General features: G+C 41.8%; 1 protein-coding gene across 1 annotated transcript in view; it reads right to left on the bottom strand.

Moving 5' to 3' along the window:
* The window catches only part of LOC137889095 (histone-lysine N-methyltransferase PRDM16-like), a gene marked incomplete at its 3' end in the record, with an annotated part of 163,271 nt that overhangs the window by 31,096 nt on the left and 109,192 nt on the right, over positions 1 to 22,983 (bottom strand). Inside the window, exon 4 of the mRNA XM_068732723.1 lies at positions 3,829 to 3,912. Within this exon, the coding sequence (XP_068588824.1) occupies positions 3,829 to 3,912 (84 nt within the window). The remainder of the gene's footprint in view (positions 1 to 3,828; positions 3,913 to 22,983) is intronic.

Here is a 22,983-nt window from a genome sequence, read left to right as displayed (position 1 = left end):
ATAATTTTAAAAGAAAAGAACAGGATACTTTTATAAAAGCAGATTAGTTTTAAGTCCCTTTTAAGTTCACTTTTAGGTCCGCATGCATCCGCATCGCAAGTTGTGTTTCCTGCCATAGGAAAACAAAGACCACCGCAGTTTACACTTACAGCAATACGATTTTAACAAGATTTTTAACTAAATGAGCAAAAGAAAATGTAGACAAAAATGAGGCCTGCTGGTTGTGAACTAAAGTACGCAAAGTAAATAAATAAATAAAAATGTTTGTAATAAATGTTTTCTTTCAACCTATTTTTACACACATTTTGATATTCAACATGAACTAAAATTTTTTTATAAAAAAATAAAATCAAAGCCTAAATATATTAAAGACACTGACCCATAAAGTGCCTAGCAAGGCTACCACTTCCTACACAGACATACTGCTACAGGACTTGTGTGTGTCTGTCAACGAGCATCTGGATGATTTTGTGTGTCTATGTGTCATCGTGTCCCCCCCGCATATCTCTCTCCGGAGCACATCCTGTCCATCCCCAGTTAAAGCAGGCAATCTGCAATAGGATCCCAAAGGTAGTCAAGTCCCCCTGCCAAGTCTCTCATATTTTCAAGCTGACCGTTTTATGGCAAGATCTGTAAAATAAGCCCTCCACCTTGGCCTCGGGTTCACGCCACCTCCATAAATAGTGAGCTTATGACAACAGGGCACGGGGGTCAGGCCAAATTGAAGAGAGTGGTAGTTGTCAGAGAACATCTTCAAGCCAAATGGTTTTCTTAGATTTCTTGTGTCATTTATCACAAACTTTAATTCATGCTTTACTTTCAATATTCACAGCACACTCAAAAATACAAGACTTTTACAATTACGCTTAGTTTTATGCCAGCAATCATTTTGTGGATTTAAGTGTTGCATTTTAAACTTTGCAGACATGTATTACCTCATTCTGCCTCTCCTCTCACTCCCCACCCACCTCTCACTCCAAGCTCTTCTGAGTGTGTGCGCATTCAGATGCTGGGGAAGAATGTATCTAATGACTCCAGTGCCGCCCTATCAATCAACGGCCTTATGCGGACAGTGAAAATCAATGGTTCCACACAGAGCTACCTGAGGTCCCCCACACTTCCTTTGTCATAACCGCTCGATACGTCAATGAGCAGAAACTACAACACATTTCAGTCAGGAGGCTTTCGGCGAGCGTGGTGGGTGTAAATCTTTTTGGTGTTTTACGATTGTGAACTTCTCCATTTCAAAGCAGCATTGTGTTGTGTCAAAGATCACCTATTCAAGTCTGCGGCCGTAGTCTTTCTTTCATTGATAATTCATTCATCCTTTCTCTTTGTTCCCCTCAGCCTCTCATATTTTCTGTTGCATGATCTTTCTTTGATAGATTCAGTGTTTTTTCTCTCTTCCCTGTCTACATTTCGCCCTCACTTTCTCTCCTCTCAGCTCCCAACTCTCCTCTCTCTGGGCGCTTATTGACATTTCCCTGCTAACCTTCTCTTTTACGTTCACCTTAGTGTGTGCTGCCTTATCAGATGTGCAGGTGGTTTGGAGTTTCATTCGACCTCACTCCCTACTCTCCTCCTTTCCTCCGGGTTATTCATCTTTCCTTCCTGTGCTCTGAAAGTCAAGCTTGCCTTTACAAAACCCCTGCGGTCTTATCTAGAAGACCCCGGGACCCCATAGTCATTGCAGCAGCCAGCAGGAGAGAATGGAGACCACAGCTCCCTCGGGAGGAGGACAACGGCACCAAGGTGTGTGTGTGTGTGTGTGTGTGTGTGTGTGTGTGTGTGTAAGGAAGTTCAGTGCCATTAGAGCAGTCTATTTACTGCCCAACTGTCTAAACACTTGTGATAACATACAGTGTTGCAGCAGTAGACCACAGTACTCCAGGGACAGGGCTGATGCTGCTCAACATGGAGTGAAATTAAAACCTCAGGCTGCATCTAACAATTATTTTTCATTATTGACATATCCATTTACCATTTATTTATTAACTGATTTGTTGGTTTGCCTACTAAATGTCACAGGTTGCCGGAGCCCAAGATAATATCTTCAAACTGATGATCCAAAACATAAAGAATTTTAATTTAAAATGACACAAAACATGTTGTCATTTTTGCTTGATAAATAACTTCAATGACAGCAACATCAACACCTTAATAACTTGCTCTGACATTGTTTCTTGCTTGAATTGTTTTTTGACCATCTGTCAAAGAGCCAATGGAATGCAGTGATAATGTGCAATGGAATCTCCCATTTCCTCCCCATGTCATTTGTTTGTGTGTGTGTGTGTGTGTGTGTGTGTGTGTGTGTGTGTGTGTGTGTGTGCATGCTTGTGTTTGTTTGTGTGCATGTGTGGTCTTTGTCCCAGTTGCTGCAGGTGCACAGGCACATATCCTATATTCATATCCTTACTCTATTCTGGCCAAGAGAGCTCCCCAAGGAGAGCACCTGCCACACACACACACACACACACACACACACACACACACACACACACAGACACACACACACACACACACACACACACACACACACACACACACACACACACACACACACACACACACACACACATTTTGATTAATGAAGAGAACAATGAAGAAAATATGCATGGAGGAGCAGGAAAGAAACCAACACCAGAGGGAATATATAGGAACTAGAATGATATGAATGGCTATGGAAAATACAATTAAACCCCAAACTCAACATTGAAGGCTTCTAATCTAAGAAATTATCAGTTACCAAATAATAACTGAATGAAATCAAAGGAACCAAAAAGCATAAGTGTTTGAACTTTACACAAAATCCTTGTAATCTAAATCATGTTAACGTTAAGTAAATTTTGGACTAAAATGGTCTGTGGTAACATGTCTTCATATATGACTATTTAGGGGCATACATTCCTAAATGGTGAAATGGGTAGAGGTAGACAGACAGGGCCTGGCTTCTGCTGCTGAGTGTATTTATAGGTATTATTATCCCGTCTGTAATGCTGGCGATGTACTCATACTATTAGGCAACAGGGGGAGAATGACATCACATCAAAACGAGAAGGACAGATGATTAAGACATTACGGTTGCTCTCAAAACTTTCCTTCAATTGCCCTTTTTGGAACAAAACATCCCCACTTCACTTCGTCTGATGTCAGATCCTTTTTGAAAACTGTACTTGGGAAACAATCATGAGCCCATTGTTAACAGTCCCTCCACAGCTTCCTACAAGGGGATTTATTTTTATTTATTTGACAAGCTGTTTACAGAGTGTGTATACCTGCTGTTTTCACCGAGTCTCAGCCAAGTATACAATGAAAGATGATGGAGTGGGGATTGGCAGAAAAGAGTGAGGCTGCGTCTGTGATAACGGGTAAACCACCTCTTATTGAGGGTCACGTCAAAGGGCTAATGTTTTGTGACTGTTACAAAAATCCATTACCGTCGTAAAAAGTTGCCATTTACAGAATTCACAATCAAGATGGGGTTTTCAACACGAATGAAATTCATGAATACAACCACCTAAAGTCTCCTATCTATGGCCTGATAACATGGATGATGACCATACATATGACGATGAATTAGACATTTATAAATGAGAGAGAGTTAGAAGCAGGAGATGAGAGCTTATAGCAGCATTAGAGACAATTTGGTTATCACAGAGTGTTCTATACACCTTATTCTGCAGCCATGCTTTGCCTGTTGGATACTACCCAAGGGGTGTGTGCGTATGTGTGTATGTGTGTGTGTGTGTGTGTGTGTGTGTATGCCAAGAGAACATGCTTGTGTCAGGGTTGTAATGGGGGTAGTGTTTCAGTGCATACACAACATACCCTTGTTTCTGTTGAGGTGGATCTGTCTTTCTGTTTACTTGCTGTCTGTATGTTTGTCTGCCTGTTTCGTGTCAGGCAACCTGCCTGACACAAAACAGAAGATAAGACAATTTCAGTACTGACTCATGAATACATAAGTGAACACTTGTTAAAAAGTTGTATCTTCCTCCTCAACTTCTATTTTCTCTTGTCTTTTCGCTCCATCTTATTCACACTTCCACTTCACTACAAGCCATTATTTCTATTCTCTAACGTTTGTGGACTTTAGCACCCCTTCATAAACACTGTAGATGCTGTGTTCATGTACGTGTAAATTCATGTTTAAATTCATGTGAACACAAAGCCTCTCTGTACCAAATAAAGACTAATATGTGAGGCTCAGTGCATGATAACCAGCCATCCAAACTGGACAGTTTGTTACTGAGACCTGGGGTTCTGTGAAACAACCGAGACGCCAGCACAGATTAAACTGACATGTTTGCAGAGGGGCACTGGGAGTCCACATGCATACGGACACCGCTGCACACCAGTGACATCATAATCCAGACAGCCAAAAGTTAAATTTTAACTCTGGTGAAAGGTAGTATGATCGGGAGTGTGTTTAAAATGAGGAAGTTGATGTGAGCATGTGTTTGTATTAGTGAGACGAATATTATACATGGAGCTGCACAGGTGAACACACACACACACATTCCACACACTGAACACCCAGTTGAAGGATACAGTAGCTAAACTCCCAGACAGGAGACAAGTCTTGCCTTTCACCTAAACACTAAAGGTTCTCTGTCTTCTCAACTATTAGCCCAGGGGCCAACAGATATGTTGTTAATGGCTAAAATAAATGGTTCTCCAATCACAGAGTGTGATCGGTGGAGGTTATCATCCCTGGTGTAGGGAGAGAGAGAGAGAGAGGGAGAGACAGCCTAATTCCTTCCAGCTGCAAAGCTCTGAGCGTGTGTGTGTGTGCGAGTGACTGAATGTTCAGGGGCTAAATTGACAGATTTACTTGGCCCCTTAAACGCACCAGACAGGCCAGGCTGCATATACTGTAAGAGAGGCCTTGTTAGAAAAGGACGGGGCACCCCAGACCAGACGGTATGTTCATGTGTGTGCGTGCACGTTCAAGTGATCCATTTGTGGATTTAAACAAATTGATTGATTCTGTTATCACTTTAGCGCTGCTTTTTGTGACAATTATGTAGCATTTGAGATACTTTCTGTACTTGCACCTTCGTTTGTCCGTGTGCGATACATTTGAATATAGCAGCCACCTTGACACACACACAGACACACACACACACACACACACACACACACACACACACACACACAGACACACACACACACACACACACACACACACACACACACACACACACACACACACACCTTTTCTCCCAAGTCCACTTAATTCATTTCCTCACTTATGTAGTTATAGTAGTGGGACTACCACAGCCTCTCCTGCAAAGCCCACCTTGTGGCGAGGGGCACCTAGTTCCCAGCCTCGCACAAACACATAAACACACACACACATTAAGTTTCCTAGACTTATACGTTGCTCTTGGCCAATGCATACTGTATGAGTGAGGTTGGCAGCACTCACTGTCAGGGAGCCACACATTTGGAAGGGGAAGTGTGAAGAGTGGTGGAGAGTTGGTTTGTGTTGCTTTTTCAGGAAGAACTTTTTGGGGCGAAAATTGAAATATGACGTACCATCAGCGTTTTTAATTTGCCGACAAGTAGGTCTCTTTTTTCTCAGATGTTGGATTGATTAGGTTTGTGCTTCTGGAGGCGGCCCTCTTTTTGTCTCGAGGTGACATCTTCAAATATTCAAATGTTGTCGAACTTACAGTCCAATATCCAAAGACAATCAATTATTCATTATTATATTAAAAAACAACAAATAGTCACATTTAAGAGGCAGTGAATGACTTAGACCATTAATTCTACATCAAAAATAAAATGTTCAGTACAATGACCACTTTAACTGCAAACACATGATAACCATAATGTACAGCTACAGCTTACATAAAGTTAATTATTCCAGGAATGAAGAATTCACATTTTTCCAACACATACATGCATGCACACATACACTCACGATCTTTATACAGGACTTTGGTGTGAGGGTAGAAAGACACTGATCTCACTGCAAACCTTCAGAATACTCAAGGACACACACACACACACACACACACACACACACACACACACACACACACACACACACACACACACACATACTGTACATTTGGTCCTTCAACATGTATGCATATGTGCAGACACAAAGAAAAAGAAAAAAAGATGGAGGGGAACACAGAAAAAAAAAGCAAAGGGTATAATTTTCCATAATCAGCCTCCGCTTGAAACAAGCAATTAGGGGGAATGTGCAGAGCATCTCCTAGTGCTGGGGGAGGCTCAGTGTGTGTGCTTGTGTGTGTGTGTCCATGTTTGTGTAGCCCTTTCGTCTCCTCCTCTAGGTCTTTCTTGTGGTTGGGTAGACTGGTTCAGGGGCAGTGCACAGCAAATTCGATAATTCCACCACCAAATGGGCCAGAGCATGCCCTCTTATCACAGCTATCCCATACAGCATCTGTCATACTCACAGTAAAATACAAACAGTATGTACCAAACAGGCTCTAGAGACTCTTTCTGAAGATCTGAGTGCTATTTTAGAAAAAATATTATACTAGATTAATTACTAAAACGTATAACTTTATTGGTTAGAAATGTCTTTTAAATATTAACAAAAGACCAATAAAAATCCCATAGCAAAGTAGAATAATAGGAATAAAATGAATCATCACAGAAGTAAAAAAAAGAAAAAACACCTCAGTGTCTAAAAATGCTGCCTTATTTTTGCCTTAATACAAAAGAGTTCACGCTACTTTAAGATTCCCAAAAACACTCAAATAGCAAGATGCAATGAATACATTGTAAATCATATTTATATATATTTAATTTAATTTATTTGTTTTTATAGTTATCTGCTATTAGGGTTCATCTTGGGGAGTTTCTTTATGATGATCTTGCTGATCAGTAAAGAAGAGAAGAGAAGAGAAGCAATAACACAAGACAAGCAGAACAGGAATATATTGTCCGAGGCAGCCATGGCAGTAAATTGGGGAAACACAAGCCTTAATCCCAGAGGTGGAGTTTCCTCCTTCAGGTTCCTTCAGGAGGAAAGAGAACAGAGCGCACTCTTTTATCTGTGTGGTCCACCGGCTCAGCTTTCTTTCTCTCTGTCTGTCTCTGCCCCTCTTTCCCTCCTGCTATGACTCGTTGGCAGTTCACAGATGCGGCTTGTTCTTTGTTAGGTAGTGTGTGTATGTGCATGTGAAGTCTGATCTCCTCCCTAGAGGTGCCCCTTTACCCTTAAGTCACCTGTGTGACCTGTCCTTCCTATTAGCGCTAACTATTTATGTTCACGCAAAACCCTGAATTTATACTAAAGACTATTCCCACATGTGATTTACTCTGTGCCCTTCATCGTCAATTTTATCCAATGACCTTTAACCTTTATTCCAACCAGTTTCAGAATCCACCTCATGCAATCGCAGAACATGTGAGGTAACAGGAGATGCGGCGGCTGCTATCAGCTTGCAGCCTTGTCTGTCTATAGAATAGACACCAGTGTTTGTCCTGCAGATCGCTTCAGTACGCTTTCCCATCCAAAGAACACGGTGGCAGGATCTTACGTTGCCTAAAACTCGCATTCTCTGGCGCGATTATTTTCCTACAGGGTACTTCTGCCTGACATGTGTATGTGTGAGGCTGTTTGTTTATCTAAGATTAATTACCAAGGCCTGTGTGTCTGAAGGAAGAAGTGTGTGCGCAGCTTCCAGGGGCCAGGTTTATTGAAAGCCGCCGTCCCTCAGATAAACATACAAGCACCGACAAGATTCTCCAAAGAGGAACAAGGTGTCATGGGAGATGCAGGGAAAATAATCGCCCGAGTTCAGAGGTGGAGAAAAGAAAAATGCGTTGAAGAGAAGAGCACAGAAAACAACATGAGAGAAAAATAAACGGCAGGTGTTTGAGAAGATTTAGTGTAGCACTTGCAAAAACGGGAAGTGGGTTCACGCAGAGGAGGAGGAGGAATTCCACATTCCTGGGAAAAGACTAGCGTCAGGAGTACTTTGGAATAGCAAAGCAGGCGGGGAGACTAAACGTAAACCTTTCTCTATTGTTATGCTACACTCGCTTTTTGCTTGGAAAAACACAAGGTAATTCAATAAACATTTACTGCTTGAATAAGAAGGGGGCTCACTCCTGCTGCAGTCGACGGAATGGGGGAGAACTGGGCGCCCAAATAGCAGCTGGATTGAGACTGGCCAGGTTTTTACTCTATAGGCCGGTATTAAAATTAAGTGCTTGTGGCTGGTGTGTAGAGAACGAGGCATCTGATATGGGGTCTGTAAGTGGGAGCGGTAAAGGACGGAGACTCATTCCACCTCCTCATTTGGGGGAATTACGGTGACAAAGAGCAGGCCTAGCTAGGCCAGCAGCATCCTGCCACACACACATGCACACACACACACACACACACACAAGCGTGGGCATGAAAACAGACGCACACCACACAGAAGAATTCTCTTGCATCTCTGTAAATGTGTCATTCATTGACTGCTAGCTCCACTGAAAGTGAAGGAAAGAAACGATACCATGATTCAATAAAAACTTTGTAGTGCAATCCTTCCTGAACCGGAACACAGATTAAAAAAGGAACACCTCAAAAACCACACTTGCGTTGTTGGAGAGAAATTCCCAGAAACTCAAAAGGAGGGGGGGCAGGGAAATGTATGGAGAAGACAGAAAAAAAAGTTGTTTGCCGTTATGGCAGCAAAAACCACAAAAACGACGGCATTACCTGCTTCCCAGGACTGGAAACATGAGCACTCCTAAAATAAACCTTTAACTCTTGCCACCATGCAGAAATGGGCACTAACTGGGGTTTTCAAACCAGCAACAGCTAAAAATACAATATTGGTGGAGTGTGAGGTCCGGCAGCTGTGCATGAGTGTGTGAGAGAGAAAGGGAAAGAGTTAGGGAGAGAGAGAGAGAGAGGCTGGCATTTCTGTGGCGGACCATGAAGCATGAGCCAAAGGACCCGAGTCAGGCTAGCCGCTGGAATGCCTTGGCCAACCACCGGCTTCCTCCTAACAGTTATTGACAAGTTGCTGCTGGCACCTGATAGGGACGCCCGTGGGACAGCAAGAAGCCTCTCTCCTCCATATTTTTGCAGTTCTCATTGCAAGATAACTAATGATCATGGTTCATCTTTTCTGTATTGCTTAGTAGAATTTGTTCATCAGAAAACAGTAAAACAAAGCAAGGGCACTGTTCCATGAAACAAAAGTGCTGCAATTGCTTCATGGTAGTCTGATGTGGAAGCAATCACCCTCAATACTTGTTTTCGTTCTAATAAAAACTACTCGAGTACAGAAAAAGTACTTGAAGACTGCACTGTGTGTCTAAAAGAGACTATGATTTCCATTTCACACCCTTTCCTATTTGTAGATATATTATATATTATAGACTAGCACAAGGAAATGAATACATTTTTTACTATTTTAGGACATTTAAAGATCAACAATGAAAGCAAGTATGAAGTTAGTTGCAGTCTAATACACACAAATCATTCTACTGAGATCAGTCAAAGTCACAATTGGTGTTGCTAATGGCCACCTCAGTGAACATTAATAGACATTAGTCAACAGGAAATTGAATGGAGACTGTATGGCTATAGACAGGGAGAAAGAGGCAGGGGAAGATTTGTGGAGCATGCCAGGTAAAATATGATCCATGTTTCTTTTGGCCAAATGGAGGCTAATGGGAGGATTTTGAGGTTTAACGGGGGGCAATGGCCAGCGCATCTGCAAGCACCGTCAGCGTCTGGCATAACATCTTCCCTTGTTTTAGGAGACCGGGAGAAACCACTGTGGGCCTTTGTGTGTGTGTGAGTTCTGGGCCCATCTCCAGAACCAATGTATTACAAGTGTTCCCGCTGTAAGATTATATTTGGATTCTCTAGGCCCGCTTCCAATTATTACTGGCACTTAATACTTTTCACACCATTCACAGATCCCCTTACCCCACCACCCGTCATCCTCCCTCTCACTCTCTCTCTCTCTCTCTCTCTCTCTCTCTCTCTCTCTCTCTCTCTCTCTCTCACACACACACACACACACACACACACACACACACACACACACACACACACACACACACACACACACACACACACAAACACGAACAGACATCTTGCCTGCAGCTTTTAGCTGAAATCAGCACCTTTTATCTGTTTAGGAAGGGAGATATAGAGGCAGGAGATTAAATAAGTAAAGGAGGAAGTGATTTTTAGGTTGAAACAGAAATGTTAAAGGGATACATTTGAGAGATTACGTGCATGCACACACCAACCTTCTTTAGTTGGTGGTCTAAACGCACATTTACTCATTCAGATGAAATTTCAGTTATATGGAAAAAAAATCACTAAAGACAGACAGCCTCTTCTGCCTATCTTCATGATCTCCTCTGAGATTATAATCCATTTATTTTACTATCTGACTGTTTAACCAAACTGTATACACAGTGGAAGAGGAAAACAGAGGAAGAGACTATCAGGCCAGAAACTAAGACAGCAGGGGTGAAAGAATGAAAGAGGAGAAGCAGAGAGTCTTCTGGATGAGAGTGAGTGACAGGCTGTAACAGAACAGGGATTGTTTCAGTTCTGATCTGCTTTTCATTACACAGGAAGTGTGTGCGTGTTTTTGTGTATGTGAGAGTGTGTGCAGTGTGAGAGTGGAACAAAGGGAAGGCTATCTTTAAGTTTACCTGTCATAGGTGTGTGAACATGTGAGTGTGAACTTGCTGACGATTCACAAATACATGTTAATTGAATGGTAAGTGAACAGGTGTGACAAAACAATGCTATGAGTGTTAAATTCGGGACACGCTTTTGCTCCAAATATCTGCATAAATGTGTGTATTTTCAGTAAACCATCCATAAACACCATTATCCAAAATTGCCAATAGTATGCCCAAGCAATGATGAGTCATTTTTTTCAATCTCGTGAAATGTTTCAAGAAGTTGTTTTGCCATTAGGAAAGCCCAGAGCTGGGAAAAGACAAGAATTGATGTTATTTTTCTTTCCTGGCATGAACTGTGCCAACTGTACAGTCTTCTTTAACAGACATTTAAAGCAGTATACAGGATGGAAGCTGCCAACCAAAAGAAACAGAACTTGTTTTATAATGAATAGAGGCCGTGCTTGTTTGGACCTGATTGCCTTAATAATAGAACAGCATAGTTACATGCAGTCTATTTCAGTCTATTTCAAGTGAAAATTTGCTCAGTAAATCCGGCTCAGTAATATTTCATCATATACAGTACATGTGGTAAGTATTGTCATCTATTAAGGATACAAATATTGTTTTCGTGCGATATCAAATTGTGGATTGGACTTGGTTTGCAAGCAAACTCTTGGTGAATCTTTTAATCTTTAACCATAAGCACCAACTGATTCTTTGTGGTCCTTGACAGGCTTTAGCCTACTTGTCTTGTTACTAAGTGCAAAAAGGTTTTAAGAACACACACCGCATATAAAGAGAGAATGCACCACCAGGGATCCCTAATAGTTGGTCAGCACTTATTGAGCTACTGACCTTTTCTCTTATTATCATCATAATTATGTCATGCAAATAGAATCCACAGCCTGTTTGTTTCGAACTATCATTATCACCGCTATACAGCAGGGTGATGAATCTTTCATGCAGATAGAGCAGTACCAGTTTCAGGCTTTGATTAAGTTTAGTAGCAGGACTGTTGTTTTGGACAGAGGAGCTTCCAGCTCGCTGTTGGTCGGCAGGCACATTGAAGCTCTGCGTTTGAAGTTCAACTAAATTATATTTAATGGAGCAGTAATACATGCTCTGACTTGGATTTCTACATGGTCTGCTTGTTATCCAGCAGTACGCCTGATGCACTCAGAGCTTCGTGTTCTCATCTTTGGATGGAAGGGGTTTCTTCTGATTTATTCATCAAGCCAAAAAATAAATGCACAATCTAGCTACATGACATGTGCTTTAAGGTGCTATTACAAAGAGGTATAAGGTATACTTCAGCTCGCAGATGCTCAAACACTCATACCAATCAATTGGCCATGCCCCCAGAGAGCACACCTTTCTTGGGGGAAAAAACAAATTATAATAATTCAATAAATAAACAAGTGTATATGTGTAGTCAGCAGAAACAGTATATTCTTTTTGTGTGTGTGCGCATGATTCCTTTTAGCTCACAAAGGTACAACATCACACACACACACACACACACACACACACACACACACACACACACACACACACACACACACACACGGAGCCTATGTCTCATCATCTGTGAAGAAATAATGGAATTATATATATTTTCTCCTCTGCACGCTGCGAAGCATCAAAGTTCAGTGCTGTGATAAGTTGCCTGTGTGCTTTGCCCCTGGCCATAACGGTGTGTGGTGTTTTCCTATTACTGGCATGTCCTGTTTCATAGATGGATGGACCTCAGGCTGACGTCTGCCACTGCCTCTGCTCTGCTCTCCGTGTTATTACCGAAATCGATGTCCATGTCTGCTGCCATTTATTATCCCCCCCCCTGCCACCCCACCCCAACAAACAACCACACACACACACACACACACACACACACACACACACACAAAACATAAACTGAAATGAGATGAAGGGGGACTATTGGGAAGTTCTATAGCATAGAAAATCTGCTGGGCTTGTGAATCTCTGGTGTGTGTGTGTGTGTGTGTGTGTGTGTGTGCTTCAGAGTACACTTTTGCCCCAAGATAAGCAACGGTTTGCAGATTTTGAAAAGTAAGTAATGTTATTTGTCTCATGGCACCCGTTTCCTCCCCTTGCTTTAATTTGCTTTGTATGCGTAGCCCAAAATGTACTTGTTGTATTGTTTTTTACATTCATTTATGAGATCATCATAACAAGGCCAAAGGAACACAAGTTAATGAGCAGAACTAATAAAACCAAAATATACATTGACATGCAGCAAACACAATCTAAAAAGGATCAGATGACATCTTCACTGATAATAAGGATATCATAAATTATAAACTGAATTGATACAAAACCTTTCTGGGGCAAGTGGGTAAGGGAACTTGTGATTTTGTGACAAAATCGGAGGTGCTTTCCTCCTTAAACTGTCATTGTCATTTCAACTGTACTGATAAGTCTGCTCAAGCATTGTTTTCTATGCTTACAGGAGAGTGATGCACTATGTGTGTGCAGCATTGGCATGGAGTTACCTCAGACCTCCATCCATACATAAAGCCATGTAGAGATAAAGAATATTTTCTGTCACATTAAACAAAGAATCACTACGGCTCCTGGTGGCAAAAAAATTAAATTCTCGGAAGTCCCATCGGAGAAGGATTGCAAACAGCAGGCCCAGTAAAAAACAAACAAGTTAACATTTTAACCTCCATTTTGCCACATGAGTGTATGAGTGTTTTTGCTTTTCGGTGAATATGACTGTGTGTGTGTCAGTTTGGATGCACGTGCCCTTGTGCATGTGTGTTATGTGAAGGTAGTGTCTCAGCTGAGCCTCAGCGGTGCTCCGGGCCTTCTGTCCTCCCCTCATAACCTCACAAAGACACTAATAAGCCCTCCGATGATGGACGCTTGTGGATTTCTGCGCCGCTAATTTCCGTAACTATCACTGTTTGAAAGATAGCTGAGGGATTTAGTAGAGGGGGCCAAGAGAAGGCCCCGTTGTATTCTGTGGGAACACAAGAGCCGTATTATGTGATATAAAAAAAAATGGAACGTCCCCCCTTTTCTCTCTCTCAGGCTAAGTCCATGATATTTATCTACACACAGTCACATGAGACCATTATGTTTATGGAATATCAAATGCAGGCCAACACTGTTGTATTGAGTTGAGCCTTCATAATTACCAGGGGGATGCACAGGTTTTCTTCCACAATCCACTCTTTCAGAGGTGACATTTGAACTTTGGTTAATAGCCTGAGATAAAGTTGTGTGGCACACTGAGGAAAAAGTGCAATACAGTGTAGCTTACTAATGTTACAGTTAAATGTATCACCAGTGTCCCCCTGATAAACATACAGAAAAACAATGTGAATCCCAGTTCTTTCAAAAGCAACTGTAAGTAAGTAAGGTGGCTACAAAATGTATTAACTTTCTACGATTGATTTGCTAATAGATTTCCTATCAAGAACCCAGTTCTCTGAGCACGGGGAGTTTGTCATTCTGAGGCCGTAGGCCCCAAAAATCCCTTAATTACATTGTAAAGACAAATGCAGGCAAACTTCTGTAACCCTATCCCATGCAGCTGAACCAACCACTGGCCAGAGACTGTGCTGCCCGATAAAAACAATGAGTCAGGAAGCAGTACTTCTATATTACTTGCACCAAATAACAACACGTCTTAACATCTTATTTCCACGTTTCCTCTCGCTATTCAAACTCTGTTGATATTATACGGCCGTTTACACTTCCACATAAAGAGGGCTTAAATGTAGCTTATTTATGCCACTTTCACTATCCAGTAATGTTACCGTTCCCTTTCTTTCTTCAGGCTTTCTCACAGATTCACACATGCTGCATCCTCTTAAAAGTGAATGTGGAACAGGTTTGCCCTCACGTCCCCACTTACTGCTGAGTCCAACACTAAACACCATCCATCACTGCCTGTCATATCAACATGCTACAGAGCTCACTGGATACACCGTTTGAGGCAAATCAGACCACATGCACAGTAGCTACACACCCCTCAACATGTAAATGTGTGTGTGTGTTTTCTCTTCCACATCCACTAATTAATTTGTCATCACCCCCCCCCCCCATCCCCTCTCCGCCTTCACCTCTACAGTGGATGGATCCTCCCTGTGCTCCGGCCATGCTATGATGGGTTTTGCTACCTGCGCCTTTGCAGGGGTGGTCAGGGGCCAACTTTCTGTCAGTGAGGAATGTAATTAGTGAGAATTAAGCGGCATGGGTCTACAAGGGAGGTCAGGAAGAGCTGGCAAGGTCGAGGCGGGTCACTACCAAGCATTCTCTCTCTTTCTCCCTTTCTCTCTCTCTCCTCTTACTCTTCTCTTGTAAGACAGGGTCAGGGTGAAGAGGTGTCATATTTAGTCCTTTCCTGCACTGTGGGAGGCTAACACAATAAGCCATGGACCTTTTCTCTCGGTGCTCCTCTCTCTCCCTCCAGGCCTACTGTCACTCACGTGTTCCCTTGGCTGTAAGATTTTTTCTGACTCTTAAGCCTCTGTGATACTTTCCGCAAGGACGGTCGCAAGGACACGAGCTGTGACGAATCTTGACGAGGCAACATTAACATCTTTTATACTGCGGCAAACTGACATTCTCAAAACTCCTCAAAATTCTAAATTTTCCTCACCAGTTTATGTATTTAGAAAATGTTTTATTTGCACAGAACGAAAACCTGACATAGAATCTCCGAGAATGGCCGTGTCTGATAGTGTGATGTCACTTTGGCTGTGTGGACGCTAGGGACCCTCAGGGATACGGCAAGCATAAATCACACAACTTTGACATTCAAGTACCAAACTGCCTCTTCAGACACCTAAAGTATCAAAGATGTTTCACATGCTAGTTGCATATTTTTGATGTGAAAGTTTCTTCAGCAATTTCCCACCAGAAAACTGTCAACAGAGAGAAACACGAAAAATTTGTTCAATATTATGTCCAAATGCACTTGTGAATTATACGTCAAGAATGCTCCTATGACTTTGAACATCTGCAGTGCAATCCTAGGAGGGTAGGTGTGTACGCAAGGATGTAAGCGTGTGTTTGTGTGTGAGACATAAAAACCACATGTGTGTTAAGGCCATCAGATACAGTGTGGAACAACATTAAGACAAAAATCAGGCAGGAAACCTCAGCCAGAATACATCCAAACTTACAGAACTGCTCCTGGCCATCTGACAGAGTGGGAGGCCTATATGACTCTGAGTAGGACCTGAGTGAGTGAGTGTGTGTGTGTGTGTGTGTGTGTGTGTGTGTGTGTGTGTGTGTGTGTGTGTGTATAAGTGTCTGTTCCAGCAGAAGGTCTGTATAAGTGCTTTTGGATGACATAATATAGACAGGGAGTCCTCAGGGTAGAGTACACTGTATAAACTGAATACACCCCTCTGACTGTCTCAATTACACTGCGCACAGACACACACACACACAGCCGGATGATTTTATTCAATGTGTGCACAGAGGGGATTTCCCCACTCATCTCCGGTTCAGTCTGTCACTGGGCTACTCGCTCGCTAACTCACCCTACCCGCCTCTCTCTCGGGACGTCTCCTCTTGCGCTGCCTCTGCACCTCCTCGTCTCCTTCCTTCCTTGTTTTTGGCTCTTACTCTTTCAGCTCAGTCTTATTTTTACTCCCTGTCTCTCCCTCACTTGTTCAAACACTCCACTTGTTTTCTTCTCTGCCATCTTTGTATCTCAGTTTTGTCTCTCTCTCTCTGTCTGCATGTGCTCTTCTGGACTAAGGAAGGATGCTCTGTACTGCAAAATAATGGATTATGCTGCAACAGGATGATGTTGACGCCTGAACACATTTCTAAATGCTGGCATGTCTTTTGAATAGGAATACGCCTGGTTACAGACCACTGAAACCTCCAAAATCTCAGATTTTTTTTCTTCAGCCATTTGTCTGGTGTTTTACTCATTGATGGATGTTTCCCAAGTTGGGAAAACAACTAAACCAATCAGAGATTTATAGGTGGGATTAAAAATGATGATGCCTTCTTCCTGTGCCAGAGCCAGAAAATCCGGTGATAGAAAAATTGCCAGAAAGATTGGTATTTGACTTTTATATCATTGGCACAACTATACAGGTTGTTTAAAGTCAAGTAACAGAAATAAAAGCTCTTTAACCAGCCTATTTCTTTGATCAACATGACACATTTTAACTGCAGCCAGTCACCACTGATCGGTTTGAGCAAAATAAACCCTCCTCCCACACAGAAAATAGCTAAAATGAACTAAGTGTCAGACTGAAGAATGGAGTGAAAATGAAATGGCAATTCAGAACTTCATCGGTTTTGAATAGGATTCACAGCTTCACCTATGAGACACACGAACTGTCAGCTCAAATAAAAACATGCAAAATATGTATTAAAAGTATCTTCTGTGACAGGAGCGAGAATTCCTTTGTGATCTGACCAGGGCTTTTTAACACTGCAGTGAAAACAAATACCTCTTTTCCTTCCTTTCTCTTCCCAACATCTCCTTTTCTCTGGCTTTCTAAAAACTGATGAGACTGACAGGCAGCAGTGTGTTTTTTTGCACTCCTCTCTTTTCGCTCACAGCAACTGCCAAATCCTCTGAGGTAGAAGTGGAGGGGACAATCGAGGGAGAGGGAGGGGAGAGAAGGAAAGTCCTACAGTTTGCGTTGTGTCTGCTGGATCCAATAAGAGCCTAGATGGGAAGGGACAAAGACTGGCTAGACAGAGAGCGAAAAGGAGATGGAGGGATATCTCATGAAGGTTGAATCATGCTCCAGTTCCATGTTCCGTCCACACAAAGGAGATAGCAACTATTTGAAAAAGAAAATGAACAAGAACGACTAAACTGAACTGCAGTTTATCAGGTGATTACAGCTAAGATTTGATAGAGCACAGTATTTTAGACATTTGCATCATATGAAAACAGATTTTTTTTTAAATGGTGTCCTTGCATTTTACATTTTATTGGACAAGACAATGTCAAAAACAGAAAAAGTACTTCAGTAGCAGCATTAGCCTTCATACAGAATTTGTGTGGGCATGGAAACAGTAAATATGTATAACTTCGTCATGTTGGCTTTGAATGCCATCCATCCCCAACGCCTCACATCCTCCATATGTTTAATGCAACAGCTGGAGAGAATTACAGCCATGTAAGGTCTTGGAAAGCGCTCCAGAGGTTTTGAAGAGACAAGCCAGATTTAGGCCTAACATATAGTGTTTTAGACCATAATTACATATGTATGGTATAATGGTCCAAAATAGAAAATGCCTGGTTAAAAGCACAATTAGGAAGAAGTGCTGCTGCTGCTGCTGCTGCTGCTGCTGCTGACATGGCCTGAGCTGGAGCTTGTGGTGTACAGAGGTGATTGTTTTTTATTGGTGGTTATTGAGTAATTTATAATGTCACTTTTTCTAAATAAATGCCATGTGAAAAGAGTCACAACAATTATGTCTTCATTATTTAGGTATTATTCACCATGATTCTTGATTATGTGAATTATGCCGAGCATTGCAAAAATAGAGCTTCAGCTATGTGTCATTATGGTTTCAGTAAAATCAAAAAGTTCAGTTCTAGTTTTATCTTTCAATTTTAAGAATGAAGACAGATATATCACCCATGTCTTCAACTCTCAACTTCCTGTTTCTGTAGTAAAGCCTGAGGTTGCCAATCATGTGTTTGCAACTCAATCTTACTGCTGAAGTTGAGTCAGTAATGCACACAGACTGAGACACACACGCACACAAACACACATACACACACACGCTAACAAGTATCATTATGCGTTGGACGGTTGAATGGGATGGTGTTTCTGTAGAAACAGTGGGAGGATATTGGAGCCAGACGTGTGGAGCTGTCAGGGTCTAGTGATAGGAATAGGTGTCAGTCACATCCCAGGGGTCCCGATACACACACACACACACACACACACACACACACACACACACACACACACACACACACACACACACACACACAGATGAGTGTGATTTGATGTGCTGTAGCAGATGTAAGTGGACACCCTTATTCTCCTTAATGAAGATATATTCCTGGCCAGGGGTGGATGCGGGGCACTGACTCTGCACCTTTACTTTGCAGGGCTCAGTCCACATCTGCTTCCCATCAGCTACAAGGCTTACCTTTTTAAGGCAGAGGCGAGGGGGGGGGGGGGAACGAAGCAGCGTTCAGTTTTGGCTTGATTCAATTACTAGCACCACCGTGAGAGAACATTCCCCTTTGGGTGTCTGACTCTGTGTATGTGTGCATGTGTATGCATGCGTTTGTGCTGCAAAGGCTGACTGTGAATCTGTCTGTGAGTGTGCAACGGTTGACAACCCAGGGTCAGTGACATCTTGGCTAGTCACTCAGTGACCCTCTAAGGCCCATGAAAAAAGTTTCTGGTCTTGTTATTATTTCTCAGCATTTTAAATTTCCTCTGTGTTCTGCCAGTGGCCCACTCTCGTCTCCGTTATGCCTTTCGACAAATCAGAGTGGGTGGTTCTTCAGAACTAGTTGAGAAAAGACTATTACTTTGTTTATGGAGGCATTATTTTATTTGGTGTGAAAAAAGAGAATAAATCCCACTTTATACCTCTTCTCAGCATTTAATAACAGTTAAAAACCGGCATAGGTTTTAAAGGGCACCAGCAGTTTCCACAAGTATTCCCTTGGAGCCCATGATAACAGCCGGCAGCACATGGCCTGTGTGTTTGCAAAGAGGGTAGATGACAACTACTCATCAGGACCCTTTAAAATAAAGTGGATGAACGCAGACCAGACAGAATTCTCCTTCTGGTTTATGTTATTTTCATGTTACTGCTGGTTACAATTACAGAAAAGCTTGAGTTAGTTACGAGGCCTCATCTATGACTATAATCATTGCGACAAGAGCAAGTTTATACTTTTGTATTTAACAGTAAACAGTCAGCTGTCACACATTTTTAATTTGTTCTCAATTTATCCATTATTTACATACATTTAGGGAGTGGCAACTCTTTGTATTGAGGGGATGGATTTATGAAGGTGTTCCTCCCCAAAAATTTGCACATTTTGTAGTGATCCATCACCTAAGTGTATAAAAAAGTGCTTATTTTCAACTTTGCTGTGATCGCATAACACCTACATTTACATGAAAGCTGCTGACATTATCATTTAGCGAAAGAAAAACTTCAGCTATATAATTAGATTTTTCACCATGTCCCCCTCCTCCTCCTTTTCAAACTATGTGACATTTTCATTTTAATAAATGTCATACTGATAAGGAGAGAATGTTTGCCACATATGGGCGGGGATTGGCTGTTGCTCTGCTACTTCTTATATATATATATATATATATATATATATATATATATATATATATACTGTATAAAGAATAGAGGTGCTGTCTGTGCATCTTATAAGGATGCACCTTAGCGGATTCATGGCCTATTAGCTATGCTATGGGCTTACTAGACTGGTTGCTATATACTTTAATAACAACAATAACATATATTTGTACAACTTAAAGTGATTAAGGCACTTGCAAATGATGAGGTAGTACAAACTGTAAACCATACCTTGGTTAACTTAATTTTTACCACTTCACTGAAGATCTATCTACTCTCACCAAAAAACTGACTATGAAGAAGATCTTGGGTAGCTAATTATGAGAATAAATATAAACTTTCTTTGACTGAGGCATGCAGTGAGTTTTTTAGAGAGCTGCTACCTCATGGGCTCACTTTTTTTCCTTTTTTTTTTTTTTAGAAGGGGTGTTGGTGTCTGAGACGGTGAACAATGGCGAAACTGTTGAGCAGCGATTCAACTCGGCCCTGAGGATTTCCTCCTCAATGCTGGACCACCTAATACTATACGACACGCTACATCGCGAGGAGAGGAGACGCACTTAAAAAAAAGAAACAGGAAAGGAGACAGTGAGGTACCAACTATGCGGTTTTGTGTGGGCTCTTACGAAATCAGAGCTTTACCACTTTTGTTGTCAGAAACTCAAGCTGGTTTTCAAGATGCTGACCTCTTTAAGATGGACTGGCTTATTTTGTAATTTCCCTCCAAAAATTGAGCTCGGCCATTGGTGGCTGTTGTTGGGAGAGAACGCATGTGTGGGATTTTAAAGAAGTAACAGACAGACAGACAGACAGACAGACAGACTACCCACACACCCTTACCTTCTGCTGCACACATCATCAAATCGACTATTTGACTCACACATGGGTTCTCTTCCATCGCTTCCCCAGCCCAAATGCTTTTACATCATAAATCAGTAGTAAAAACATCGCTCTGTGTAGCAGCTCCACTCGTCACATGACTAGCTTCGACCTTTTCCATCAAATATCTCTCACCTCGGCCTACTGTAGCCTTTAGCAGTGCTGCTAACCAGACACAGATGGATATTTACAACTGACAGCAGATGGAAAGAACTTCACACACTGCGTCAAGCCTCAACACTAGCTTTGTCTATGGGGACATGTTTGTAATAGGTTTTAAAGTTATCTGTCTTGCACAATAAAAGCCTTTTTAATACAGTTTCTGTTGTATGGCAAGTTTTCAACAAAAAACTGAAATACTCTAACTTTGTTAATGTTTGTAGTATTGCAATATACGCAAATGTACAATGACATATGGTGTAGCTAACAGAAGTTTGGTAGAGAGTTCATGTATTATTGGCTGGTAATAACTGATTAGGAGTTTGAATTAAAACAATTTACGTCAGTTTATGATAAGTTCCTGAAAAAAATATTTCCCTGTGACAACAACAATATATTGCTATGAAACATAAACAGCATTAATTTGTAATTCAATACCTGAATAACATTATCAGCATTTGCCATGCAGTTATCATTCTCATAAGACCGTTGACTGTTGATATATGAAAACTATTAAACATCATCATGTCCATTATTTAGTTTTTCTCCTCTTCTTTCCTCTCATCTCCTCATAACCCTAACTAACCTAACCCCACCCAGCATTGTCCTGCAGTGGGCAGACAGGGCTTAGGCCGGGGATAAGAGAAAGTGCTTGGTAGACGACGTGGGCTAATTTGTAAAAGATACAACGGCTGCATGGCTTTTCAAAGCGCTGTGGGGGAACCAAAACATTCAGCAGTTGTCCAAACAGATTCCTCGCTACACTCCACAGTGGACGACACGAAACTGCTACAATTTACACACACACACACACACACACACACACACACACACACACACACACACACACATGCACACATGCACTCTCTTTCCTCCGGCGCAGGAATTTATTTTGCTTCGGGTGATTGCTGTGTCTGCAGATTTTGAAGCCTTGTTAATGAATTTGAAACGGGGTCAAGCTGGGATTGATGGGTGAGAATTGTGTGTGTGTGTGTGTGTGTGTGTGTTCGTGTGCTGCAGGAAAGGGAAGTGTTGTGGGGATCTATTAAGAGATCACGCAAGCTAAGCACCATTATTTCACTATTAAGTCTGACAGTATGAAAAAGATGATCCACTGTGGATTTTATCGATCAGATTTGATCAACGTATGAACTGAGGTATGTAATATGATAACATAAAATCCCATGTGTGTGTGTGTCCCTACGTTCACGTGTGTAACTTTTCCCTTGTTTGCTTTCTGCAGAGAGGAAAGTGAAAGGTAACAAGCAATAGGGGGCGCCTGCACACAGCTGGACTTTCATGTAATGCCATTACATTCACACACAGGACACACACACACACACACACACACACACACACACCAACACCCACACTGGGTCAAGAGAAAGTTGTGTATATGAACCCTTTGTCTGCCCTGCCATTATTAGTCTCATTATCTTTGATCAAATATATATTCAAACATCAATAGTAAACTTCCTGGTTGAGTAATCTTTTCGACACTAATAACATCAACATAATGTTCCTGGATCTGCTCTCTGGGCACAAGCTGTGCCACTCTGTGTGTGCCTCTATGCCTATGAGTGCGTGACCACCTCTGCCCTTCCCATATCTGTCTCCCATCGCTCTGTCTTATCACGGCACACACATACCTCAGCATTGCCTCCTGTGATTGTGTAAAAAGCCTGGGGCTTTTTTTCCCCGACGCCACAAAGACAAGGAGAGGAAAAGTGAGTCTTGTTGTATGTGACAATACCAGGGTGAACGGGTGCTGCGGTGCTCGGGAGATTCTGTTGTTATAGGGACAAAACAAATAAAGTGTCCGCCATTCAAAAGATGGCTCGGCTCAAGAGGGTCAGGCCAAGCTAATTCTTTTGGAAAACAATCGCCTGCCAGCTTGTTCTCTCCCTCAGCAGCTGTCTTGACTGTTTTGCTTTGATAACACTGATGGAAATTTGAAGAAAAAAAAAAACTGCTTACTAGCAGGATAATACAATAAATTTC

This window comes from Cebidichthys violaceus, unplaced genomic scaffold (assembly GCF_023349555.1).
Source record: "Cebidichthys violaceus isolate CVI_PGR_0920_01 unplaced genomic scaffold, fCebVio1.0.p SCAF_6, whole genome shotgun sequence".
Lineage (NCBI taxonomy): Eukaryota > Metazoa > Chordata > Actinopteri > Perciformes > Stichaeidae > Cebidichthys > Cebidichthys violaceus.
Note: the sequence above shows the minus strand (reverse complement) of the source record. Positions and strands in the feature narration are given on the sequence as shown.